General features: G+C 42.6%; 1 protein-coding gene across 10 annotated transcripts in view; it reads right to left on the bottom strand.

Moving 5' to 3' along the window:
• The window catches only part of nfia (nuclear factor I/A), a 172757-nt gene that overhangs the window by 118121 nt on the left and 32352 nt on the right, over positions 1 to 22284 (bottom strand). For 4 of the 10 annotated variants that reach the window (XM_067512254.1, XM_067512260.1, XM_067512257.1 and 1 more), the window contains exon 1: positions 12934 to 13038. The exons of 3 other annotated variants lie outside the window; for them this stretch is intronic. In XM_067512254.1, coding sequence (XP_067368355.1) covers positions 12934 to 13023 — 90 coding nt within the window. In that variant the 5' untranslated portion in view covers positions 13024 to 13038. Of the gene's footprint in view, positions 1 to 250; positions 1263 to 4471; positions 5021 to 12933; positions 13058 to 22284 lie in introns of those variants that run through there. 3 more of the 10 variants (XM_067512255.1, XM_067512259.1, XM_067512258.1) reach the window with 3 other exon arrangements.

Below are 22284 nucleotides of genomic sequence, written 5' to 3'. Positions count from 1 at the left end.
AGACTCGTTTCTTTTGCTTATGCTAAATAATTTGGATAAAAGAACTTTGCAGGCGCCGTCCGCCATGTGCCGCAGCGGAGAGAAGACGACAGCTCCGGCGTGAGAAGAGAAACTGCAGCCGAGCAGCAGTGTGCAGACTATAGGGCGCAGTCTATAGAGTCCATACCGCCCTGAGTGTACAGTAAACCGCGTATAGGAGCTGCGAACAAACACTGTTAGGAGCATTTAGAAAGTTTGGAAGCAGACTCACCTGTGTTAGACATAGCGGAGAATACATATCTGTCCGATCTAATCTTAGATCTGAAAGGTGTGTGTGTGTGTGTTTATGTGTGTGTGTGTGTGTGAGAGAGTGTGTCTGTGGTGGGGGGGTTACTGTAACTCCAGCCTGTATATGTGCGCAGTGTGTAGTGGCTGTGTCTATGTGTGTGTGTGTGTGTTTGTGTGTGTGTGGCTGTGTGTGGCTGTGTGTGTGAGAGAGAGTTTGTGTGTTTATGTGTGTAAAAAGGAAAGAACAGAAAAAAAGAAGAGAGAGTGAGAGAGGGGGGAGTTAGAGCCCTCCTTTTGCCCCCTTCGCTTTCACATTTCCGACCAGGGCTGAACTTTGACCCCGCCTCGGGTGAGCTACAGTCCGGACCTGTTAGAGGCCCTCCACCGGGGAGCGCACAACTTTCCACCCAGACGCGAAGAACATCTCCAGCAAAAAGAGAAAAGTCCCGTTAGTAAAAATAAAGAAATCACAGAGGAGCCCGTTGTGGAGTCGGTGCTGGAGGGTGAGGCGAGAGCGGCCGGTGTTGATGGTGGACGGTGCAGACCTCCAAAACGTCCCGACGCTGCATTTCAAACGGCCGGAGAGCCGCGGCCACCGGCAGACCTCAGCAACATGTCTCTCCGTCCTGCGGTGCGCTGCGGCCGCGTGCGGCGGTGCGGCTCCTCGGTGCTCGGGACGGAGGGCGCGGTGCAGCAGCTGTGTCGGCGGAGTCCCGAGAAAAGATCTGACGATGGAGAACGAAAAAAAGCAAAAACGGGGTCCCTGAGCTGCCAGACGGCCGCCTCGCCTCTAAAACAACCGACAGCTGCTTTCCGTTAATTTATCTCCAACAGGAGAAGACGGTGAAGAGCAGAGAGAGAGAGAGAGAGAGAGAGAGAGAGAGAGAGAGAGAGAGAGAGAGAGAGAGAGAGAGAGAGAGAGAGAGAGAGACTCTGTGTTGTCCCGGACGCAGAGAGGAGCGCCACCTCCTCTCCGCTCCTCTGCCCAGCCTGTCTGCTGCTCCGAGCACCGGGACCTGAACTCTCTTCCCTGCGTCGGTGTGTGTGTGTGGCCGCAGACCGTGCGCACTGACCCCGCAGAGCACAAACTGATCACACGCTCCGATTATCGATCGGAGAAACGTCGATCCCTTCGCGCGCAGTTTCACATGTGGAATCCGGTGATGCCGCTGATGTGCGCGCGCGCGCGCGCGTGTGTAGCAGAGTTCAACTGTGCTCCGGGATCCCACCGCTCGGGAGGATACTGAGATGAAACTGATCGGACTGTGGGCTGATTGATCCCTATTGATTAGAAGACGCGAGGTGGAGATCTGACCGCAGCCCTGATGCTTTGACAGAGCGGTTCTGAAACTTAAACGGGTCCTGCAGGCAGCGGCAACAATATTTGGGGTTGAGTTTCTACCAATTATGGAGAAGGAAGTGGAAACAATCGGACAGGACGCAACAAATGAACGTGTGACTCCGCGTCTCCAACAAACTCCTGCGTGTTTTTTGCACAAGTTTTTTCAGTATTTTCCTGCGCTGAATCAAGTTCCGTCTGACGCTCCGCTCCCTCACAGCCTCGCTGCCGGGCACTCCACTCCCGTATCCTGCTGAGCTCACTTTCCTGTCCCCGTGTGTGTGTGTGTGTGTGTGTGCGCGCTATAATCCAGCTGTAACTCGTAAGAAGCTGACAGAAAGATCCATGTGATCTCCGAGGATCGACAGGATCCAGTCACAGCTTGAGACACTGGACACTGAATTAGCATTGCTTTTTACCATATACCTGTTTAAATCTGTGTGACTCCACCACTGGCTTATTGTTATTATTATTAGTAGTAGTAGTGTTATCATTATTATAGTATACACATATTTTAAAATAATTATTACTGGGCCCGTCACTTTCTGTTGGAGCAGTCCAAATCAACTTTACATAACACACTCACACACTCTTACATAATATCACTGAGGCATCATGAGATCATATTGGAATATCGAGAAATCAGCTCAGTTTATGTAAACCTGCAGCTCGGTGACCTCCTGATCTCTGATGGCCTGATATTATCCAGTTTATTATTTCAGGATGTTTTCGGAGACTCCCAGCAACTTGTTACATGTCAATGCTATTTGTTACTGTGCTCGTGCATCTCTGCACTGTTTTGTTTTCTGTGTGCAAATAACTTGACAATCTGACAGAAAAAACATGATATACTACTTTAAAAGTAGAACTTCAGCATTATAGATGAAAATGACAAAAATGTATTCTACAACTTGCGGCCATTTCACAGTATTAAGTTGCCCATGCACAACAGTGGGCACTATTCTAATAAGTGCTAATACACACACTCCTGTTCAGTTGTGAGGTTTAGGAAGGTTTTGAGATAAATGTGGTGGTTGAAAAAATAACAGTATTTAGGAAAAATAGAAAAGTCAGAGTCTAAACATCCATTTCTTTACTTCACACTTTTGCATGCAACTGTTCCTGGTGTTTCACGTCTGTTGTGCATTTGTGTTTCTCCTGCAGTTCAGTGTGAACTCGTGTCTGCAGGTGTCTGAACTCCTGAAGCTGAAGGTGAATGGAGCCAGTTAACAGCACCCTCTACACAGAGGGTCCTGACAGAGGCCAGCTGCTGTTAAGCTCTCAGTGAAATATGCACCAGCATAAACCGATCAGCCCCTAAATTAGCACTGATGCTCTTAATGATGTCATGGAGGACCCGGGTAGGCATGGCCACCCTGAGCAGTCTGCAGCTACACAGCCCTATACACAGCAAAATATGATACCTTGTGTGCGGAGGTGGTAGAAGTACACCAACACAATACTCTAGTAAAAGTGCTAGTATTGGCCTAAAAAGACAAAAGTACTACTTGAAATCTTCTACTCAAGTAAAAGTACTCAGCAACTAGTACAAGAGTAAAAAACTATTAGAAACTCATTGTATTTATAATAATATTTAAAAATATATATTGATTAGGGTAATTATGGCAAAACATGTACAGCAATCTAAAAGGTAGGGTCAAAGCTCACTGTTGCTAAAGGTGGAGCTGATTTTAATCACTTTGTGGGATGACAGCTAGTTAACCCTTAATGATACATCACCAGGCCCCTTGTTTAGAATATTTTTTAAAAACCTATTTTCATAGTCAAACTAACTGGTAGTATTAATGCTGTGGCTGATCACTGTAATACCAGTTACACTGTTTGAGCTTTTGAATTATAACATTTAGACGACAAGCGTCCAGACAAATCTGGAAATTCCTCAATAAGCATCATTAAGTCTATAAAAGTCTTTATAGAGGTATAAGAGGAAAATTAGTCTGTGGAGATACTACAGGAGTTACTTTAAATGCAATGAAGCGTCCGTAAAGCCACAGACACTGTGGACGTCCCTACAGACTGAGAAAAGGAGTCTGATGTAAGACATACACAAGTCCAGAGACACAGCACAGCAGTATCATAGAGTATCGAGGCCTAATGGATCATTAAATCTATACCATCCATACTGGGATATTCTACACATGCTCTATAGACATTACAGGAGATTAAAGGGCAATAAAGTTAAATGAAGAGATTAATAAGTGCAACAGGCACATTATAAATGACTGCAGGGATGTAGTGTTAGGATGGAATCTTGTGAAGTGTACAAACAGAAGTGTCCTGTATGTACGTCCACAGGGCGTTAGGGAGATACTGGACAGTGCAGAGACACTGTAAATCTTCATCATCATTATTATCATTATTATTCATATTTGCAATAAAAACGTGCAATAATTTTAAATTCCCTATAGGATATTAAATCAACAACAAAAAAGATTAAATATCACAGACCTAATCAGCGTAATGTTTAACTCCACGCTTCTCTACACCGCCTCTTTTTCCCATAGAGCCAATCAGGACATGCCACGTCACGACACGCTCTGAATCTGCACTATGATTGTACCAAACTAAGGAATTTGAACGTAAGAGTTGCGTCTGATTGGATGAGAAATTACAGCAAAAGCGAAAAAAACAAGTCCCGTCGTGTACGCGCGCCAACGAGAGCGCGCTTGTTCACTGCAATCACTCCCCTTCACTGCTCACATATACGAGCTCCTACTGCTACTACGAACACGGAGACTATGTTTGATACATGAACATCAGCGAGTTCAGCAATGACTGAGCAGGTTTCTCTGTGCTGCACCTTCATCAGCAGAAACACACACACACACACTCAGAGTTTCGTACCATGCTAAACGTGAGAGGTGCAGGTGAGAAACTTTACTCGGGTCGCGTCATGTCGCCTCTCCGGCTGCAGAGTCCGTTACCAGGAGGTCTGAGTTAAATCCACAGAATAAACGTTGGACTGCGGTCCGGACTCGGCTGCTGTCTGTCTGTTTAGCTCGGCGTGGCCCGGCTCGGCTCGGCTTACACACTTTCCAGAAGTTGCATCAGTTGTTTGTGTTTTGTTTGTCTCCGCAGTTCCTCCTCCCTCTCCTCCTAATTCCCCTCCTCCTCCTCTTCTTGTCCTTCCTGTCCGCTGGATCCACATAACCCGGTTCCGGCGTGGTCCGGTGCGGCACGGAAGCAGCAGCAGTGGATCAGCCTGCTCCGTGCAGCGGGGAGCTGCTTCAGTCCAGCAGCCCTGCGTGCCTCCTGCAGCAGCCGGCGGTGAGCGCTCCCTCCCGGCCGGACGGGACCCTCAGAGGGGGGGAGTCGCTGCACCGGGTGCTAATGCTGATCTGTGGCCGCTACACATGGCTCCGTACCCCGCTTGGAGTTTGACCGGGTGCTGCACTGTGGTGTCGGCGCATGTGAGTGTGTGGGGGGGAGAGAGAAAACAAAGTGCTGTCGGTGCAGATATTTGGGGACACGCTGGAGCTCTGCAGCGGACCGAGCGGGACGCAGCGCCGGTGGTTTTACATGCAGGAGCTGCTGCAGCAGCAGCGGCTGCAGCAGCAGCGCAGACAGCCCGAGGTTACACACCTGAACTCTGCTGCTTGTTACCTGCCGAGGACTGATCCGCACGTGTTGAAATAAACTCATGCAACTCTCATCCCTTTTAGCAACTGTTACCTTCCTCAGCAACCTCTCAGTAGCCAGTTTATTAGGAACATCTGTCTAAAACTGCAGTAAATGCTCCTTTATGAACATGATAATGTTTCAGCGGCAGGAACCGTGCAGATAATGACTGTTACTGATCTGCATGCTCCCACTGCTTTACGTTTTTGAGGTCAGAGCATCCAAACAAATCAGTTAATCAAGAGAATATGCACCAACAGGTAAAACCACCCGTACACACCTGTCTGTGTGAAGAACTGTGGCAACATTGAGATTTAGGTGCAGTGTCCATTGCATTCATCATTAATGTAGAGAAGACCAAATTTTGGCATTTTTATCAAATAATACTAACTATGAGACCAAGCTAAACAACAGTGACGTCTGATCCTTTGTAACAGGGCAAACGACTGTATCTGCTGAGGACGACAGCGTCATCTGATCAAAAACTCTGGAGCAGCTCCACAATGGATGCTGGGGTGGGGGAGCTTCACTCTGCACGGCTTAGAGGCTTTTTTAGTCGTCTGTGGCTGTTAAGGAGAAAATACTAAAGTTCTCATCAGGGCTGCAGAGGTGAGAAAGGGCTCGTCTCTCAGCCTTTTGGTTTTCATTTGTCATGAAACAACGTCTGACATTTCAACATGGAAAAACTGCGGTCAACACTACACTAAGGTGCAACGTTATGCCTCAGCTACAAATACAAGCTATAGACAAGTCTAACGGAGCAACAACCAGCTCATTAAAGCAAATGTAGGAGACTGAAGCAGTTTTTTCCAGTTTGACCCTCAGTGAAAGTCTTCCGCTGACCAGAAGGTGGTTGGACTGTCGCACCAAAGACCAGAGTGTGTGGTTCAGGTAACAAAAACACTCTGGTTAAGGTCTGATAAAGATGGTGGTTTGGATTAAAGGTTAATAAACTATGTGTGTAAAGCAAATGTTTCTCTATTAATCCAGGAACAAACTAAATGTAACCGAGTGCTGTGAGGCTGAACACAACCAACAACAGGTTAATTACACTGTAGTCAGACAAACTGACATCGGGTGGCTCAGTGACCTCAGATAGTAAGAGATCGGGTAATTTGGTCGAAAGAAGAAAAATGTCTGGGAACATTTAACTAGATATGAACATATTTCCTCAAAACAAAACATCTGTTTGCGTTTGCACTTCAGCTGTATAGAAACATGACTTATTTTTGCCTTTGCAATTGTAAGTCACTGAAGTATCACTTTATCTACATTTTGGTGCAAAGAACTTCATCAGAGTGATACCACGTCCCTGTCACCGACCACATCTTATCTGGCTTTTCCTCTGGTTGGACAAACAACGGGACCATAGTCAGAAGGCACCATAATGAAAGAATAAGGATCAAGAAGAAAGAAATAAAGAGAGCGAACAGCCACCGACATGATGATGGGGGAGGACGAAGTTAACACAGCTAAGCAGGTTGTGGTGTTGAAGATGTACAGTGGATAAAGACGCTGTGTTAAATTTGGTGTTTTCTGAGTCAAAACGTGTTTTGAAACATTATAGAAAGACTCCGCAGAGAGCAGGAAAACATCTGCAGCTGCTTCTACTCATGATTTCAAGTCTTCATTAAAATGAATTTGTGCCACAGAATCCTTGCTGTAAAGCAGACCCACTTATCTTTGAAGCACCTGTTTGTTAAAGGCTTTTTCTAAAAAAGTCTGCAGACTTGTGTTGACCTGAGCTGATCTCTTCTTCTGCAGGTTTTCTGTCTGCAGGCGCAGAGCGGCGAGTCGTCCGAGGTTAATGAACAGAAGCTTTTATGTTAATAGAAAGACAGCCGGCGTGATTTAACAAGACAATCTGCAGATTTACTTCGCTCAAATACATCTGAGGCTCCGGCTGCACGTTATTAGCTGGCTAAACAACGTCTCAGCAATGAAGGTCAAGACAAAGAGAAGGTAATTAGATTACAGCAATTAAATCGGGTTTTCGATATGATCAATAATCTTAATGTGTAATCATGGATTAGTCACTCCTGAAACAAAGGGCAGGTCCTAAGACTTTCACAGAGGTTTCGATGGTTCACAGTGAGAAGCTACCATTTCTGCTTTTATGTGTGGGTGAAAACACAAATTCATTATATTCAGCTCCGATGTAAATATTAGACGGGGGAAAAAAAAGTTCTTCTTATGTGTCTCAATTGACTCTGACTAATCCAGTTAATTTGGTTGTTAGATGACTGACTTTATAAATCCCGGATGAAGTTATTTTTAAAAAAGGCAAAAGGAGCAGAAAGTTAAAAGCTTGATTGCAGATCACTGCAAATAAAGGGTTAGTCATTGCAACTCATTACAGATGCGTGGCAGGCGAAGTTATTTACATTGTGAATGGTGCACACTTCTAAAGCTAGTTTCTACCGAACTGGTTCCCAAAGCACTTTACAGTAGCTTTTCACACACACACACACACACGCTCGCTCTCTCTCTCAAACCAATGATGGCAGCTGCCATGCAAACCCTGGACTGACCCACTGGGAGCAACGCAGGCTCGGTGTCTTGCCTAAGGACACTTCAACATATGGGCAGGAAGAGGCGGGGATCAACCCGCCAACCCTGGCTGACCTGAGCCACAGCCACCTGTCTTTTGTGTAACCGTTAACACCAGTTTAAGGGTTAGTAATGCTGCTTGTAGGAGGCAGTGTGCGACATTTTGCCTGTGTTTTTTGGTCACAATTTTGCATCCCTTCATTTTTTTTTAAATAAAAAAAAGTAAATAGTAAAATGTTCGGCTAATACTAATGTTGCTTAATTCTAAATGAAAGTAAAGTTTTAATTTATCAAGGGGGATGCAAACGTTTGCACCTAACTGCACAAAAGACTTCAGTTAAAACTGCTAACAGTTTTCAGTGAAGTCAGGTCTGAGTTTTAATCTTCACAAAACTGATCATATTGATTATCCAACAACCTGCATGTTCTTATATCACTGAGAAAATGAGCCGTCTGGTTCCGTTTGTTTGCTAAATTCGCTAAGAAGTGGGGATTTGTAGGTTTGTGTCTATGGCCATTTCGCTCCAACAGCAGGTTTCAGACAACGTTTGGATCCCAGTCATCTGGTTCAGATCCAGTTTGACCATTAGATGCAACTGGAATCAAAGTTTCCATCGAATTTAATTTGTAGTTTGGAGCTGGTGTGCAGCATGAGAAGCCTAACTTGTTCCTCTAACAGTAACTTATTGAGTATCTGATGGATGTTTAGGCTACAAACATATTGTGAATTACTGGTCTCATGTTGCTCAAATTACTTACTGGAATTTTGTGTCTGACACATGCATTTTTATTAGTTTTTGGACTCAGTCTATGACACAGAGTGAAGTAATCCAGATTGCCGACTGACTGAGACTTCATGTGAGTTGAGACAATGCTGCGTGGGGATTGCTGAAGTTATCCTTTAACCCGAGGAGCAGTCACCCACATTCTTCAAGCTTCTGAAGACAGACAAACAAGATGGTCCAAAAGCCTGATCACTACTGGAATACTGCACTAATGTCCATGCAACGCAATCTGGGATAATGTTTTACTCCAAAACTGAAGAGTATTACAGAGTGTTAGATTTGTACAATATTATAATTATGTAGATAAAAGGGTGTTTTATGGCTCTGACTCCACCGATCCACTCACATCACATTTTCCTATAAACTGAACTGTTAAATTGCTTGAAAGTGAAAAGAGCAGTGTGTCAGTAAAGGAGCCTGAGGCGCCATCTAGAGCAGACAGACTCAAACTACAACACAGCGGGACTGTACCTACATTAATCTAAGAGCAAAGTGATAAGTGACTTTGATTTTATATGTAAAAAAAGATGAACATAAAATATAATGTTTCATTAGATTCCAACCAACATCATCAATAATCCTGAAAATGATGATTGATGAACTATGATAAACATAGTGTTCAGTCTTAAAGACCTATTACAAAAATCTATTTTATTCTTTTAGCAAAGAATCTATTATTCATTAGTACCATTTTAAACACCCTTTCCCGTTTTTGATATCACAGTAAAATTACAGTTTTAAAATGACATAGATGACTGTACACAGATGATTGTATATAAATGCAACAAAAACTTTCTTATTTAAGATAATCCAACAATAAATGATTAAAGTCATTAAAACAAAGTAAATGAAAAGATTCAACCACTGATTCTTGCTTAAATGAAAATTTGCCCAAAGAGGAACCAAATCATAAACCTTATTTGAATAATTTACATTTGCTCTAACTAGTTTAGTTATTGAGGTTTGTTTGTTTAAAAAATGTTTCATCGAATATAATTTTATCAACTTTACAATAAATGTATTTAAAATTTAAATGAGGGAAAAGACTAAAACACAATCTGAGAACTGAGTTGTAGTTATTTTATAACACTCAATTTTCATAAACTCTAACTGTAACAAATATTCAATAATTAATCGAAAATTAATGAGTAAATAGAGATTTTTATTTTTTATTTTTATACAGTATGTGTTTATGTTCTTTACTTCTTTTTGAGGACCAGTTTGAGTTTATACGTGTGTGTGTGTGTGTGTGTGTGTCTCATCTTAAGTTTGCTGGGAAATTATTTATAAAGATGTTTTTTGTTTATTTCTCATTTCTTCAAATTTTAGGGTTTAGACTTGGTTTGATTAAGGTTAGAGTCAGTTCGGGTCAAAATTAGCAGTGAGTGAACATATGATGTCAACAACAGTCCTCTCAAGTCCAGAAATACTGTATAAATGTGTGTGATTGCCTCATGGGTAATTATAATGTCCAAGGGGGGTGTTGGCTCATCTCTGAGGTCCTTCACTGCCATCGCTTTATGAATAAACAAATGATGCCGTTGCGTTTGTGTGCAGGGTTATGGTAAGCACACACACACACACACACACACACACACACACACACACACACACACACACACACACACGCACGCCTGGTCCTCTCCTCCAGGTGTTGGCTCTTCACACACACCAGGCTGTGTTCACACTGAAGCGCAAACTCCCCTTCAGATTCATCAACAGCTGGAAGCACAAACAGAGTCAGACCGGATCTATCAGCATCTCATCATGTCAGCTGTTTCTATGACAACAGGTGAATCCTCTGTGTCACCTACACCTGTGCCTTAGTTTCACACAAAATATAGTTTGGGAGTATAAGCGTAGTATAGGCACACTGGATAAAGTAAGACAGGAGTACAAATTAACAGCCTGCAGAGTAAAATTGCTCATGTTCTGACTAAAGTCTGGTTGAACACTCGTAAAACATTGACATTTAAATACAGTGCAGTTTGTTTGGTTTGGAGACTCATGCTGCTGACTACCCTTTGTCCGAACCCTCTGAACACTCTGTTTATTTCTAGTGAAGACATTTGCAAAGATGCCAAAAGTGAATTTTAGGAAAATGTGTCTAAATCTAGGCAGCAGACATTCAGTGTTATACTGAAGACAGTCTTACGTTTGACCTAACAGAAATATTAAATCAAGCCATTTAAAGGGGAAATTTAAGGAGAAAATTAACATTTACATGTTTGTGTGCTGGTTGTCAAAAAATTGAACATTAATTATTACTGGTCATTTCATCCAAAGATAATTGTTATAAAGAACATCAGAGTCAGTTTATGAAAATAACAATATAAAAAGCTGACATGTTGTTGGGAATTTAGATTTTCTTTGTCCAGGTTCAGAGACATCTACAGTACAGAATCCTGTGTGTGTTTCTGCTGTAGAAGCAGGATCCTGGTAAGGCTGGGAAATCCACTGAGCACACAGGAGAAACATGAGCTAAAGCTTTTGGGGGAGGAATATCATTTAGATTTGTTTTGTGTATAATGTGGCTTAACAAATGTAAATTTAGTTTAAAACTTCAAAATATTGCCTACAAACGTAGTGTCTTTTGAGCTTTACCACAGCTTTCCTCCTTCTTTTCCTACAAATAACTGTTTAACATATTTCAGCACGTGATGAAGTACAGTTATCTACAATCAGCTATCGCATTAGTGTCAGTTCATGCAACAGTCCACTGCCTGTCAAGCCATTAGCTGTTATAAATCCCATGTGCATAGACAGTCACTTTAAAAACTTTAAATCTATCTACACAAAATAACCCACAATGACAAAGTAAAAACATGTTACAAATTGACTGTAATACAGTAAAATGTGACCAGTGTCCCTGCTGAGAAACTCCACCATATTTCTGTAATATACAGCTTTGTCCTAATGTTACGTTTAATGGAACTGGGCTAAATTTACATATTACAGGAACAGTTTACCCACATTACTGCACTTGTTACAAGTGCAAGTCAAGAGGAAGTCGAATTACTCAAAGCTATCAAAATGAAATCTTCCACGGACATTGACTTATTCATCGACATAAAAGATTTACCCTTGAAACATGAGCTATGGGAGGAACTTCCATTTGTGCTGTGTGCCTGAAGTGCTGTGACATTTACATGTTAGTGATGTTTCAAAGCTGCACAAATGCAGCATCGGAAAATGTGGAGAAAAGAAAACCAAAGCATTTGCAGAGAATTTGATGAAACCGAGTCGTTAAAGTCAAACTCCTACATCTACAAACGCCACCTCTGTTGGTTTTAAAGCATCAGAGAAGAAGGTTGAGCTTTTATGCCAAAGCAAATACAGGTTAAGTGCTGTCAATGCAGCATTGGAGACAAAGACCTAATGTTTGATGGAAAACAAACTGGAGACAAAAATCTGAGGGATTTGAGGTTAGTGTGGGAGATACGAGTTATATCCTACAACACTTCCAAACAACCGACCAATCACACGTGAGCTGAAATTCAAAAACCCAACATGGACGTCACCATGGAGACGGGCTGATGTCGACGGTGGTTTGGGCTAAAAAATACTGCGGGACCACAAAGTGTGTGTGTGATGGGGGATGGGGGCTCCACCTGCTCCCACTGAGCTGCTGCCAGGCTGGAGATCAGCCAACAGCACCGGGCCTGAAACCAAGTGTGCACCAAGCTCGCACTACGAGAGAGAGAGAGAGAGAGAGAGAGAGAGAGAGAGAGAGAGAGAGAGAGAAAGAGTGAACAACAAAAAAAAAGAAGTGAAAGGCAGAAAGAGAGAGGGATACGGAGGGAAAGACGGGAAACCAGAAGGAGAGCGTGAGAAAAGAGTGATGAGGTCAGAAAAGCAGAAAAGATAAGGAGAATTAAAAATATCAAATGAGTTGAGGAAAACCAGGATTAAAGTAAAAGAGATGGCGAGCAGCACCTCATATGGATCTCAGCCCTAAAAGCACAATCACAAGGGCCAGAGGAATGAGAAGGCCCCTGAGTCACCAGAGTCATAGAGCACAAGCTACAACAAGGTAAGTAAGGAAGTACAAAATAAAAGCAATGTGATGCCAGAGATGCTAAATGACTACGTCCACAAAGAGATGCACAGCTACTACAAAGACACATCAAATGACTCCAAAGTGAGACTACAAAATGATGAAGAGACAGCAAATAACTCCAAAGAGTCGAGTTAATGAGCTTCCTTCCAAACTACTGAACGTTACCGATGAAATTTGTCAAGACCTGCAGATGTCCTGTCTTCTTGTGTTGGACAATGTAAAGTAGCCTCCTGGAGAAAATGACAGACAGATACACTCTTATTGTAGCACTTGTGTTAACTGTCACCTCTCACTTTTTGCTGCTGAAGAACTAAAAACTGGAGACTCCATTCGGTGATGACCTTGGTGGCTTGTTTCAGGTTCTCGTCAGCATCTGAGAACATGAAAACGTGCGATATATGTCTGCGCCAGAATATCATCGCTCAGATACTAAACTCATCTCACTCAGATGCTACAGAACTCTTCTCTTCTAAACTGGCTGGTGTGTGTGTGTGTGTGTGACTACAACAGAAAAAGAGGATGAAACAGGAAGGCAGTTGTGTAGTGAGAGCGAGGCAGGAGGAACAGATGGCCTGGCAGAGCATGGGGAGAGGCCGGAACCCCCCCACCCTCTGACCGACTTTCATTGATGAGCCAGTGTGTGTGTGTGAGAGAGATCGAGTGTGTGTACAGCACGTGTTAGACACATATGCCATCGCACAATATTATTTAGAACAGCACCACCCCGACTACTTCAAGTTTATCCACAAACACAAAAACTGAGCCACCTGCCAACAACCACACACTGAACACAAACTGAGTTTCTGTTGCTGTCCGCCGTCACATTCGACGTGCTCGCACAAGCCAGACAAAGAACAGAAAGCAGTGGATGTTTTTCTGCTGCAAACACAGCTGTTTTCATGTGCTCTTAACTGGAGAACTCAAACCTGGCTTGTAAGTGATCAACTTAAACCCAAAGACACCACAGCCAACGTGGGTCAAACACTAAAGTAGCAAATAAATAGCTTAATAATGAACCACTTCCATCCAAATGCAACAGCTACATGAGAGAAACCAGGTACGGTCTGAAAATTACTGGACAATTCTGCAAATCCCAAATTCCATTCCATTTATTTTTTCATAGTGAGAGTAGAGTAGAGCCACAAGTTCAAATGTGGCAAAAATATTCCTTTACCATATTTAATGATGTTGTATGGAGTTGTGATTAGTCCTGTTTGTCTCCCCAAGCATTTCTAAAATGTTCTTTGACTGGCTCATCAGTCTTGGCCACTCACAAGTTAAAACTAAGTAGGTGCTAAGTAATAAAAATGACAAATTAGGTCTGTTTCACAATAAATGTATGTAAAATCCTGGCAGATATACTGTGTTATTTAAATATTTATATTTTATTTAAAAAAAGCTTCCACTCAACCCACTCATAGAAGCAAAAAATCCAAAATCAAATACAAAGACTTGTACAACTCCCATTCTTCCTGTAACAGATGTCACGAGCAGCTGAGTGACACAGACTGTGCTGTATGGGGTCACGGTCCTGGGTCACGACTACATTTTGCTTCAGCGATGCAATGCGCAGCAACACCAATCCCAGCTATATTATCAAAATGGCGGCTGCTCACTCCTTTGAAAATTGCCCGGTGGTGCATAGTCCAAAAAAAAAACACACACACACAAATGAGGATAAAATACTGATCAGGCTCTTTTAGACTTTCATTTTAATTCTGATAACAAAGAGTGAAGTCGTTGGGGTTTTCGATGCTTCTTTTTCAGCGATTCTCTGTGTGAAAAATCCAGTGTGTCATAACAAACTGAAGTTGCGATGCCAACGTTGGCCACTACACCAAATATGCCAGTGCTGATCCTGAGGGATCTGGTTTCATGTTTCTGAGCTCTGACGATAATAAAGATTCACTGCAGTTTAGATTTAGTATCAAGGCCTTGTGGACGGAAACATGGGTGTGCTGATGTCTTCTTGATACCAGTGATCCAGTTTGCAAACAAGTAATTGCTTCTGTAAATTACGGTTTCTGATATAGAAAGTTTTTAAACTGAATAGAAAATGAGATTCTGAAAGATTTTGTGCACGTCACATGCAGCCATTGCAGTTCGGCCTTTGATCCTCGGCGTTGGCACCACGCTGGCTGGGCTGGGTGTAAATCTCAAATTGCTGAAGCCCCTCATCAGTTAACCCAAGCACAAAGGGCCGAACGCTTCATGTTCGCTCAATCTGATGAGAGAGGCATGTTTCTGCTAACTGCCTAAGGTCAAAGACGCAAAGTTTTTCTCCTACTGATCAAACTGCTGCTGCTGGATTTCAAACTAACAGTTGCTTAATGCACATGTGGTAGACGAGGGCATAGGGAAATTAAATCATGCAACATTGGAAATGTGCTGCCTGCCAAAGATTCTTGTCAAAATTCATGGACACAATATGTTTCAAAGCACATATTCAAATCTTCAGTTTCTCAAAAGGTCTTTTTTTTTTTTTTCTTAGACGCAACAAAAACCTTCTCCAGTGTCAGAACGTTGGAGGTCGTTTGAAGCTGGTTTTCACAGTCATTGGCTGAATCCCACAGTCTGTCTTATGTGGAAAACTCACCGGCTTTTAACGACTAAATCATAATAACAATGTCATAATTTGTTGCAGCTCCTCCCACCTGGTAAAACTAACAGTACTAAACGCAGCAGATTTCGGAGCAACTATCAGAAGGCGCAGACCCAATCTCCGTACGGACCAAGGGGAGGTGGAGGGGAGGGGTCAAGGTAAAAGGGACCGACTGCTGGGAGGGATGGAGGACGAGTCGAGTCAGCGGTTCATCAGTATACGAATAACAACAAAATCCTCCCATCTCCTCTCACCTCCAGCCTCCCTCAGAGAGAGAGAGAGAGAGAGAGAGAGAGAGAGAGAGAGAGAGTTAGTGTGATATCAAACTCTCTGTTCAGTTTATGGATCCAGCCGAGGAGAAAGTTGGAGCGTTTCACATTATACAAGCTAACGAAAATATCTGCTAAGTGCTGAAGGGAAAGCAGCGAGGGGTCGGAGGTCGACCTAACAAGAGACGAGCTCCTCAGATTCTTCCTCGTCTCTTCTTCCTCTTTCTGTCTTACATATCTAAACCAGGATCACTCACGCACACACACACACACACATTAATAATGCCTTCGCTCTTCCCTCGGCAGCAGATTGCCCACGCACACCAGGTTTCACCAGGACCCAACCTGACGGGGCGCCCAAAAAATATTCTGCCTTCTTTGAGAGGAAGAAGGAAGCCTGCAGGCGAGATGATGGGGAACGTAGGCAAGCTGTCAGTAGGGCCGGGCATATGCTGGGCCCCTCCACCCCCTGAAAAAAAAAAGACTCCTCCAACCTCCACCCAAACCTCCTCCCTCACCAGACCTCCTTCTGTTTCCTCTCTGCCAGGCAACCAGTCTGCAAACCAGTAAACCAGACAGTAAAAACCTCTCAATATGGTTGGACAGTCACGGTTAGAAGAAAAAGGAGACCTGAGAACAAATTACATATATAGCACTAATTAAAATACAGGTTACAGTACTGGTATGTGAGCTGGTGCAGTTTAGCAGCTCAGAACACCAAAACCTGTCTGAAGCCTCCTGAAAATTGCTTCAAATGACCAGTAGATGTGTTGTGTCAGGTGTTTATTTCAATCAGATTTTGTACAAATTCAAGAGTCAACATTTTTACAAAACTTTCATCTTATTTGTTTAATTAAGAATAATTATATCTATGACTTTTTTGGACCATTTATTTTGGACCATTATTTATAGTATTATTCTACCTTTCAGTCTCTGATGTCATGTATTCAACATCTGATAAGCAAAAAGTCTCTTTGGCCTCTACTGACAAAGCTGTAGTATGTTCGTGTAGTTTTACTGACCTTCTGATATGCAAGTTGCACTTTTAGCTTATTGTTATTCACTGTTTCTTTTCCTTTTCTTCAGGTTTTAGAAAAAATAAAATTCAGCTGCAGCTGAACTGTGCTGTTCTATTGTGGTCAGCCTTTGTTGCTTTGAACAGCTTCTCTATATTCTGCCTATAATTTGAGCTGCGGTAAGAAAACCTGAACTCAAAAGCTGGTAAAACACAATTACAAAACTAAACAAAATACACACATTACACATTTTCAGCCTCATCACACTGTGTATTGTTACATGAGAATTAATTAAAGTTAAGCTATTCTGCTTCAGATTTAGGTGACAAATTATCTTTTCTATTTAAATTAAAGGGTGGCTCCTACTGAGTTACTTCTTTTAAAGTTTTCTGTGAGATTAAAAAGGATGTAAAGTTTCACCTTGTTTGTAATATTAAAGACAAATTCTACAAACGAATAAATGAGTTGGCAGCTCTGCTCCAAACAGGCTGTTCGATTTTCTTGCTGAGTTGTAGGTATTTCTATTAGTAAGATTGGGCTAAATAACAAGCATCTCTCAGTGTAACAAGGCAAGAAACTGCATCCTCTATAATGATGACACAGTTCAAATGACACCTCTGTGAAACTGCCTGAACAGAAACGGCACATTATTACCTTCATGAAGGAGGATTTAGTGCAGGAATTAGACTGGTTTACCTAATGAACTGATAATTGAATATTACAGATTTATCTCATCTAATATTGATCCATTATTTAAAATCTAATAATTCTAATCTGTCTGAATCTAACACATAGCGTGAGGATTGCGATCAACAGCGCACTGACAGACAGCTGCTTTAATCGCTGCATTGTGTTTGTAATGGAGTGAATTCACCTGAACAACAACAACACTGGAACGTAACAAGGTACGAAAAGCTTCAATACACACACACACACAAACAGATGTGCAGCACCCCCCCAACACCCTAAACACAATATGAAAACAACAGAGGAGACCTGCCAGCTGTTCACATAAAACGAGGGAGTCTGCACACACAGCTGGAGACACACACACATTCTGTGACAGGTGTGAGGCAGGAGGGAAACCAATGGGATCGTGGAGTTAATTACAGGACGGGATGATTGATCAGAAGCTCGTTGGCCTGTAGCACGGGTAAAGGCCAAACAGTCACATTAGAACAATAGATGTTGGGCACTGGACAGGAAACAAATGTAAAGCTTAAACCCGTCACTTAAAAACGACATTTGACTGAATTTGAGAGGTAACTTGATACAAATGGAAACAGAAAGAGAAAAAGAAACAAACGACCCAAAATCACTTCAGCTTCTCTAATTAACCTTGTTTCTTAAGGTCATTCACTGCAATACAATATAGCATATAACAATAAAGCAAACAGAAATGACTTGATTCAAAGTCAGTCAACAGTCACTGTGACAGGTAACTTCAGCTTCCTCTTGGCTGACGAGTGGGGCCAGAACACACTGCAAAGACGAAAGCCAATAAGCACGTAGCACTTTCTGCACTTGTGTGAGAGAACGACAAAGCTGAACTGTGGCTTACAATTTCCTCACCACGGATGGTTCTGAGAAGTTACAGCCACAGAACTCTTTGTGCCGGCACCGTCCAAACCGGGGGTCTCTCCTGAGGGAGTGGTGTGTGGGACACACCATGAAGTCTAGGCTGAGTGAGACGGCGTTAGGCCTGGTGTGTCCCAGCCCTAATGGGTTCATGCTATTCTATGGTAGATGACCGTGGGCTGAAGGTTTGAGGGGAGGATGATTTAGAATAAGAAGCAGAGAAGCCTTGAGGGGCGCAGAAAGGCAGACGTAGCTTCATTTGCAACTTCAAACACCAGGAAGCCATCAGCTACATCCAAGCAGGGGAAAAATGTAACCTTCAACCAGCCAACTCCAGGGATCAGCACACTTCCAGCCCAAAGTTTTTAATTGATGTCCAAGTAACACGACAGTAATGGAAAACTTTGCCCTTCTTAAATTTTATGCATTTCTCCACTTTTTTTTTTCCCTTCTTGCAGATCAAGACTCGGAAACGACATTGAGGCTTTGTAAAATGATTTTCTCTTTCAGACGCTCATTACTTCGTCTTCTCCTCCATGCTGCTCAACTTAATGATTCCCCCCCTCCCCCTGATCACAGGTGTACGTGCTTTATTTTCTCTCCTTTGCTTCCTTTCCTGTTAAAGTGGTAAAGGACTGTTCTGTGAAACAGAACTTCACCTTTTTCCCAAAGGCCGCTTTGTTAGACATCTGAGCTGCTTCACCAGCCAGTCACAATGTAGCACCAAAGTGCTCATTAAACCAAACCGAACACACCTTTTAGAACTAAATATAAATGTTTGAATTTTGTATCCTCATGTTTTATTTGATCGTTTAATGAAATTACTTTTGGTTGTAGGAGTAACTAAATTGCAACCAAGGAAACAGCATAATTCTCTTTCATCAGGCAGACTGAATTGGGTCAACCTAAAAATAACCTGTTCTTAATAAAAACAGGGAAGACAAAGCAATGTTTAACTTCACTAATCTATTTTCCACACCTATTTTTCTATATGATCACAGACAATAAGGTGCAAGAGAACCTGTTCATCACCTGCTTGTGCATTTGACTGAATCTGATGCACAACAGTATTTTATCCTGGAGCCTAAAGGTTTTCCTAAAATGCCAACATGCGGAAAGTCAGTGGTCACCAAACTGTGGTCCAGAAACCACCAGAGGCCATAAAGGAGGTTCCTACAGCGCCGTAAATAAAAACATGATTCACTCAAAAACTGCTGTAAAATCCTGACACTCAGTTTCTGATATGATGATTGTGTGTGGACCAGCTCTGCACTTTGCCCTATAACATTTAATTTTTTCACGTATTGTGACACATTTACGAGACTCAATCTGTTAAGTTTGAGGTATCAGGGAATCAACATCTGATCTCACTAAAAATTGCTATTAGTGAATTGTGAATATGACTAGAGATGTTTCACCAAAGGAGAAACATATTGGTGGAGTAAGTTAAAACCTTTTGCAAAACCTCATATAATCACTTTAAATAGTTTTGTCAGTTCATATGCACAATTTTACATAAAACTTGTATTTTGTTAAACTTGTGATTGTTTCTGTTTATTTGATTTATCTTTTATCTTTTGTCTGTAAAAACGTGGTTGTTACAGGGAAAAAAAGGCAGTAAGTCAGAAAACTATGAGGGATTTTTCCAATTCTAAACATTTGGAATATTTTAATGAAAGATTATTTTTCCACCATGAACCCGTAGAAGGACAAAGTTGGGGCCTCGACAGATGTAAAGTCGTAACTGTGTCCGGTGTCTTTTCCTCTCTAATGCTTTTTTAATTGAACGCTGCCACCGCCCTGTCGTCTCATCTCACGCTGTATATCTGTCTCCTGAGTCAGGGAGGGGGCAGTGGGCCTTTTGTGGCCCTCAGCAGCGGTCGGGAGGCCGGGCCCCGTCTCCTGTGGTGTGACTAACGTAGGGAGACAGTGCCAAGGTGGAGGAAGGCGGCGGCGGATTGCCAGGGAGCCTCACGCCGCTCAACTCGGCTCGGGGCCGCCTTTGTACACCATCGTCGCCCGCTATCTTCCCACAACATGTGCTGCTGTCAGGGGCCCGAGCAGCCAAATCTGCTTTTTTAGGGAGAAGGCTCCCCCCAAATCCTCTTGATGCGCTGGCGCGCTCCCCTTTAATGTCTTCATCTACTATAGCCAGTGGCCTTGTAGTGATTTGAAGTGGGAGGGGGGTGGGAACGGATGACTAATTCACACAAGCATTGTGTCTGAACTTTAGATACATGTGCTGTGGCTGTGCAGCAGCCGCTGTGAAGGCTGTCAGGTGCTGATTGGAGACATTTACAACAGTTATGAAAAGCAGCAGAAACACATTTTCATGGAATTACAACCAGCTGGCACAGTGTTTTACAGATAAATAAGAGTCACATTCCTGCTAATGAGCATGGATAAAGTAATAAATATGTCTGCGTTAATAACGGCCTCGACTCCCACGGTTTAAATTAAAAACAAACACTGAGAGAATATATAATTACACACAAAGACAAGAGCTCGTATCATCTAGAGGATTAAAGCATTAAATTCATTAATGAGACACCACGAGCTGAGCGGACCGGGGCCTGGAGTGCCTCTATTCACAATGTAATGTCTCCCTCTCCTGGTGACTCCATGGTAATACATCAGAGTGGAAATCCACGGACTCTGATCCGTGACATCTGAGCCCACAGAAAGAGAAGGTTCAAACAGAGTTCAGCCTGTGCTCCCATTCAGGTTCACTACTGCTCAGGTCAAGAAGGTGCCCGCACGAACACTGTTCCACAGAAACTGTGCTTGGCCATTACAAATCGAAATCCCAAATAAATTCAGTCTTCTTTTAGTACAAAAAATGCATCTAGCTGTGTTTAAATTTATTATCAGGGTTTAGATATTAAAAGGTAAAATTATTTGTTTAGTAGTAAAATCGCTTCTCAGTTGACTTCACTGAAATAGTAATAACAAAAAGAGGGATTTTTGTACTAATGATATAGTAAAGTGTTCTTGTTAGCTTCAGATAACGTGCACAAAGGACTGGTTGTTCAGTCCCACATAGTTCACATTAAATCATCTTTTCTTGGTCAGTATGAACGAGAGGAACAATCACAGCAACACAGACCTGAGCTGAACCACAGCTAAACTTTCCCAACCCAAATATTTCACACAAGAAACAACAAGACTGAGCTAAACATAGGCCACAGACTAAAAGAGCTGGAAGTTTAATTAAGTTCTCACCAAGTGGACAATTGATCTTACAGTGGCAAAACAAAATAACCTTTTGGTATTGATGATTCAACCAGGAGATTTTCACATTCATCCAACACTTCAACAAACAAAACACCAACATGGTTCACGAGAAGATGAAAAGGACTTTTACTGCAGAACTCTGGGCACTGAAATAACTTCTACCCACCTACCACAACTCCTTCGTATGATCCCACCAACCTGAACCACCTCCTCATACCACATTCACTACCTCCTACTTCCTCCTCTTCAGACCACCTTCAACACATCGCACAAGTTTGAAGGTTTCAGTTCCTCTAACAGTCAGATGCTGAAAACTTCTTGCTGAAACACCAGGGCTCCTCAAGCTCCAAGTTGCTCCGTGTATCCACCAAACCGGACGTGGAGAGTGTACCACAAAAGGCCAAAGTCCAGAGCCTGCCTTGGGTGGACATAATGTTATAAATTACATATTTGCGAGGGTTTAGCTCCGCTTTAATATAACACAATGTCTGAGGGATTCTCCATCTTCTGGATATCTGTCTTCAATTTATATTACTATCACTTCTTGAAATGGTTGTCGCTGAAAGTTTTTCATTGTTTTAAGTAACTAACAAAAGATTTGTGAAAGGTGATTTTATTCTTTTTATTCTTCTGGGGAGATTTGTTTTCCATTTTTCCAAATTTATTGTTTAGTGTATAGATTATTATAAAGTAGTGGGAAAAGGTCCATTATTGTTGCTGCTGCCATCATGTTTGCCTGTATGAAATGTTTGCGAGTGCACAGACCCAATTCTAGTATGGGGGGGGTTCGGTGGATAGAGGCATGTGACCTGGGGGTGGAGTAGAGTGATGAACATGGTGGGGGTGACAGCAGGGAGCGGGGACGATGAAGGATGCTGTAGGAGGAAGTGGGACGCAGGGACGCCATCACTCACTTGCCCCTTCCCACATATGGGGAGCAGAGGA

The sequence above is a fragment of the Channa argus genome, chromosome 8, assembly GCF_033026475.1.
Source record: "Channa argus isolate prfri chromosome 8, Channa argus male v1.0, whole genome shotgun sequence".
Classification (NCBI taxonomy): domain Eukaryota; kingdom Metazoa; phylum Chordata; class Actinopteri; order Anabantiformes; family Channidae; genus Channa; species Channa argus.
Note: the sequence above shows the minus strand (reverse complement) of the source record. Positions and strands in the feature narration are given on the sequence as shown.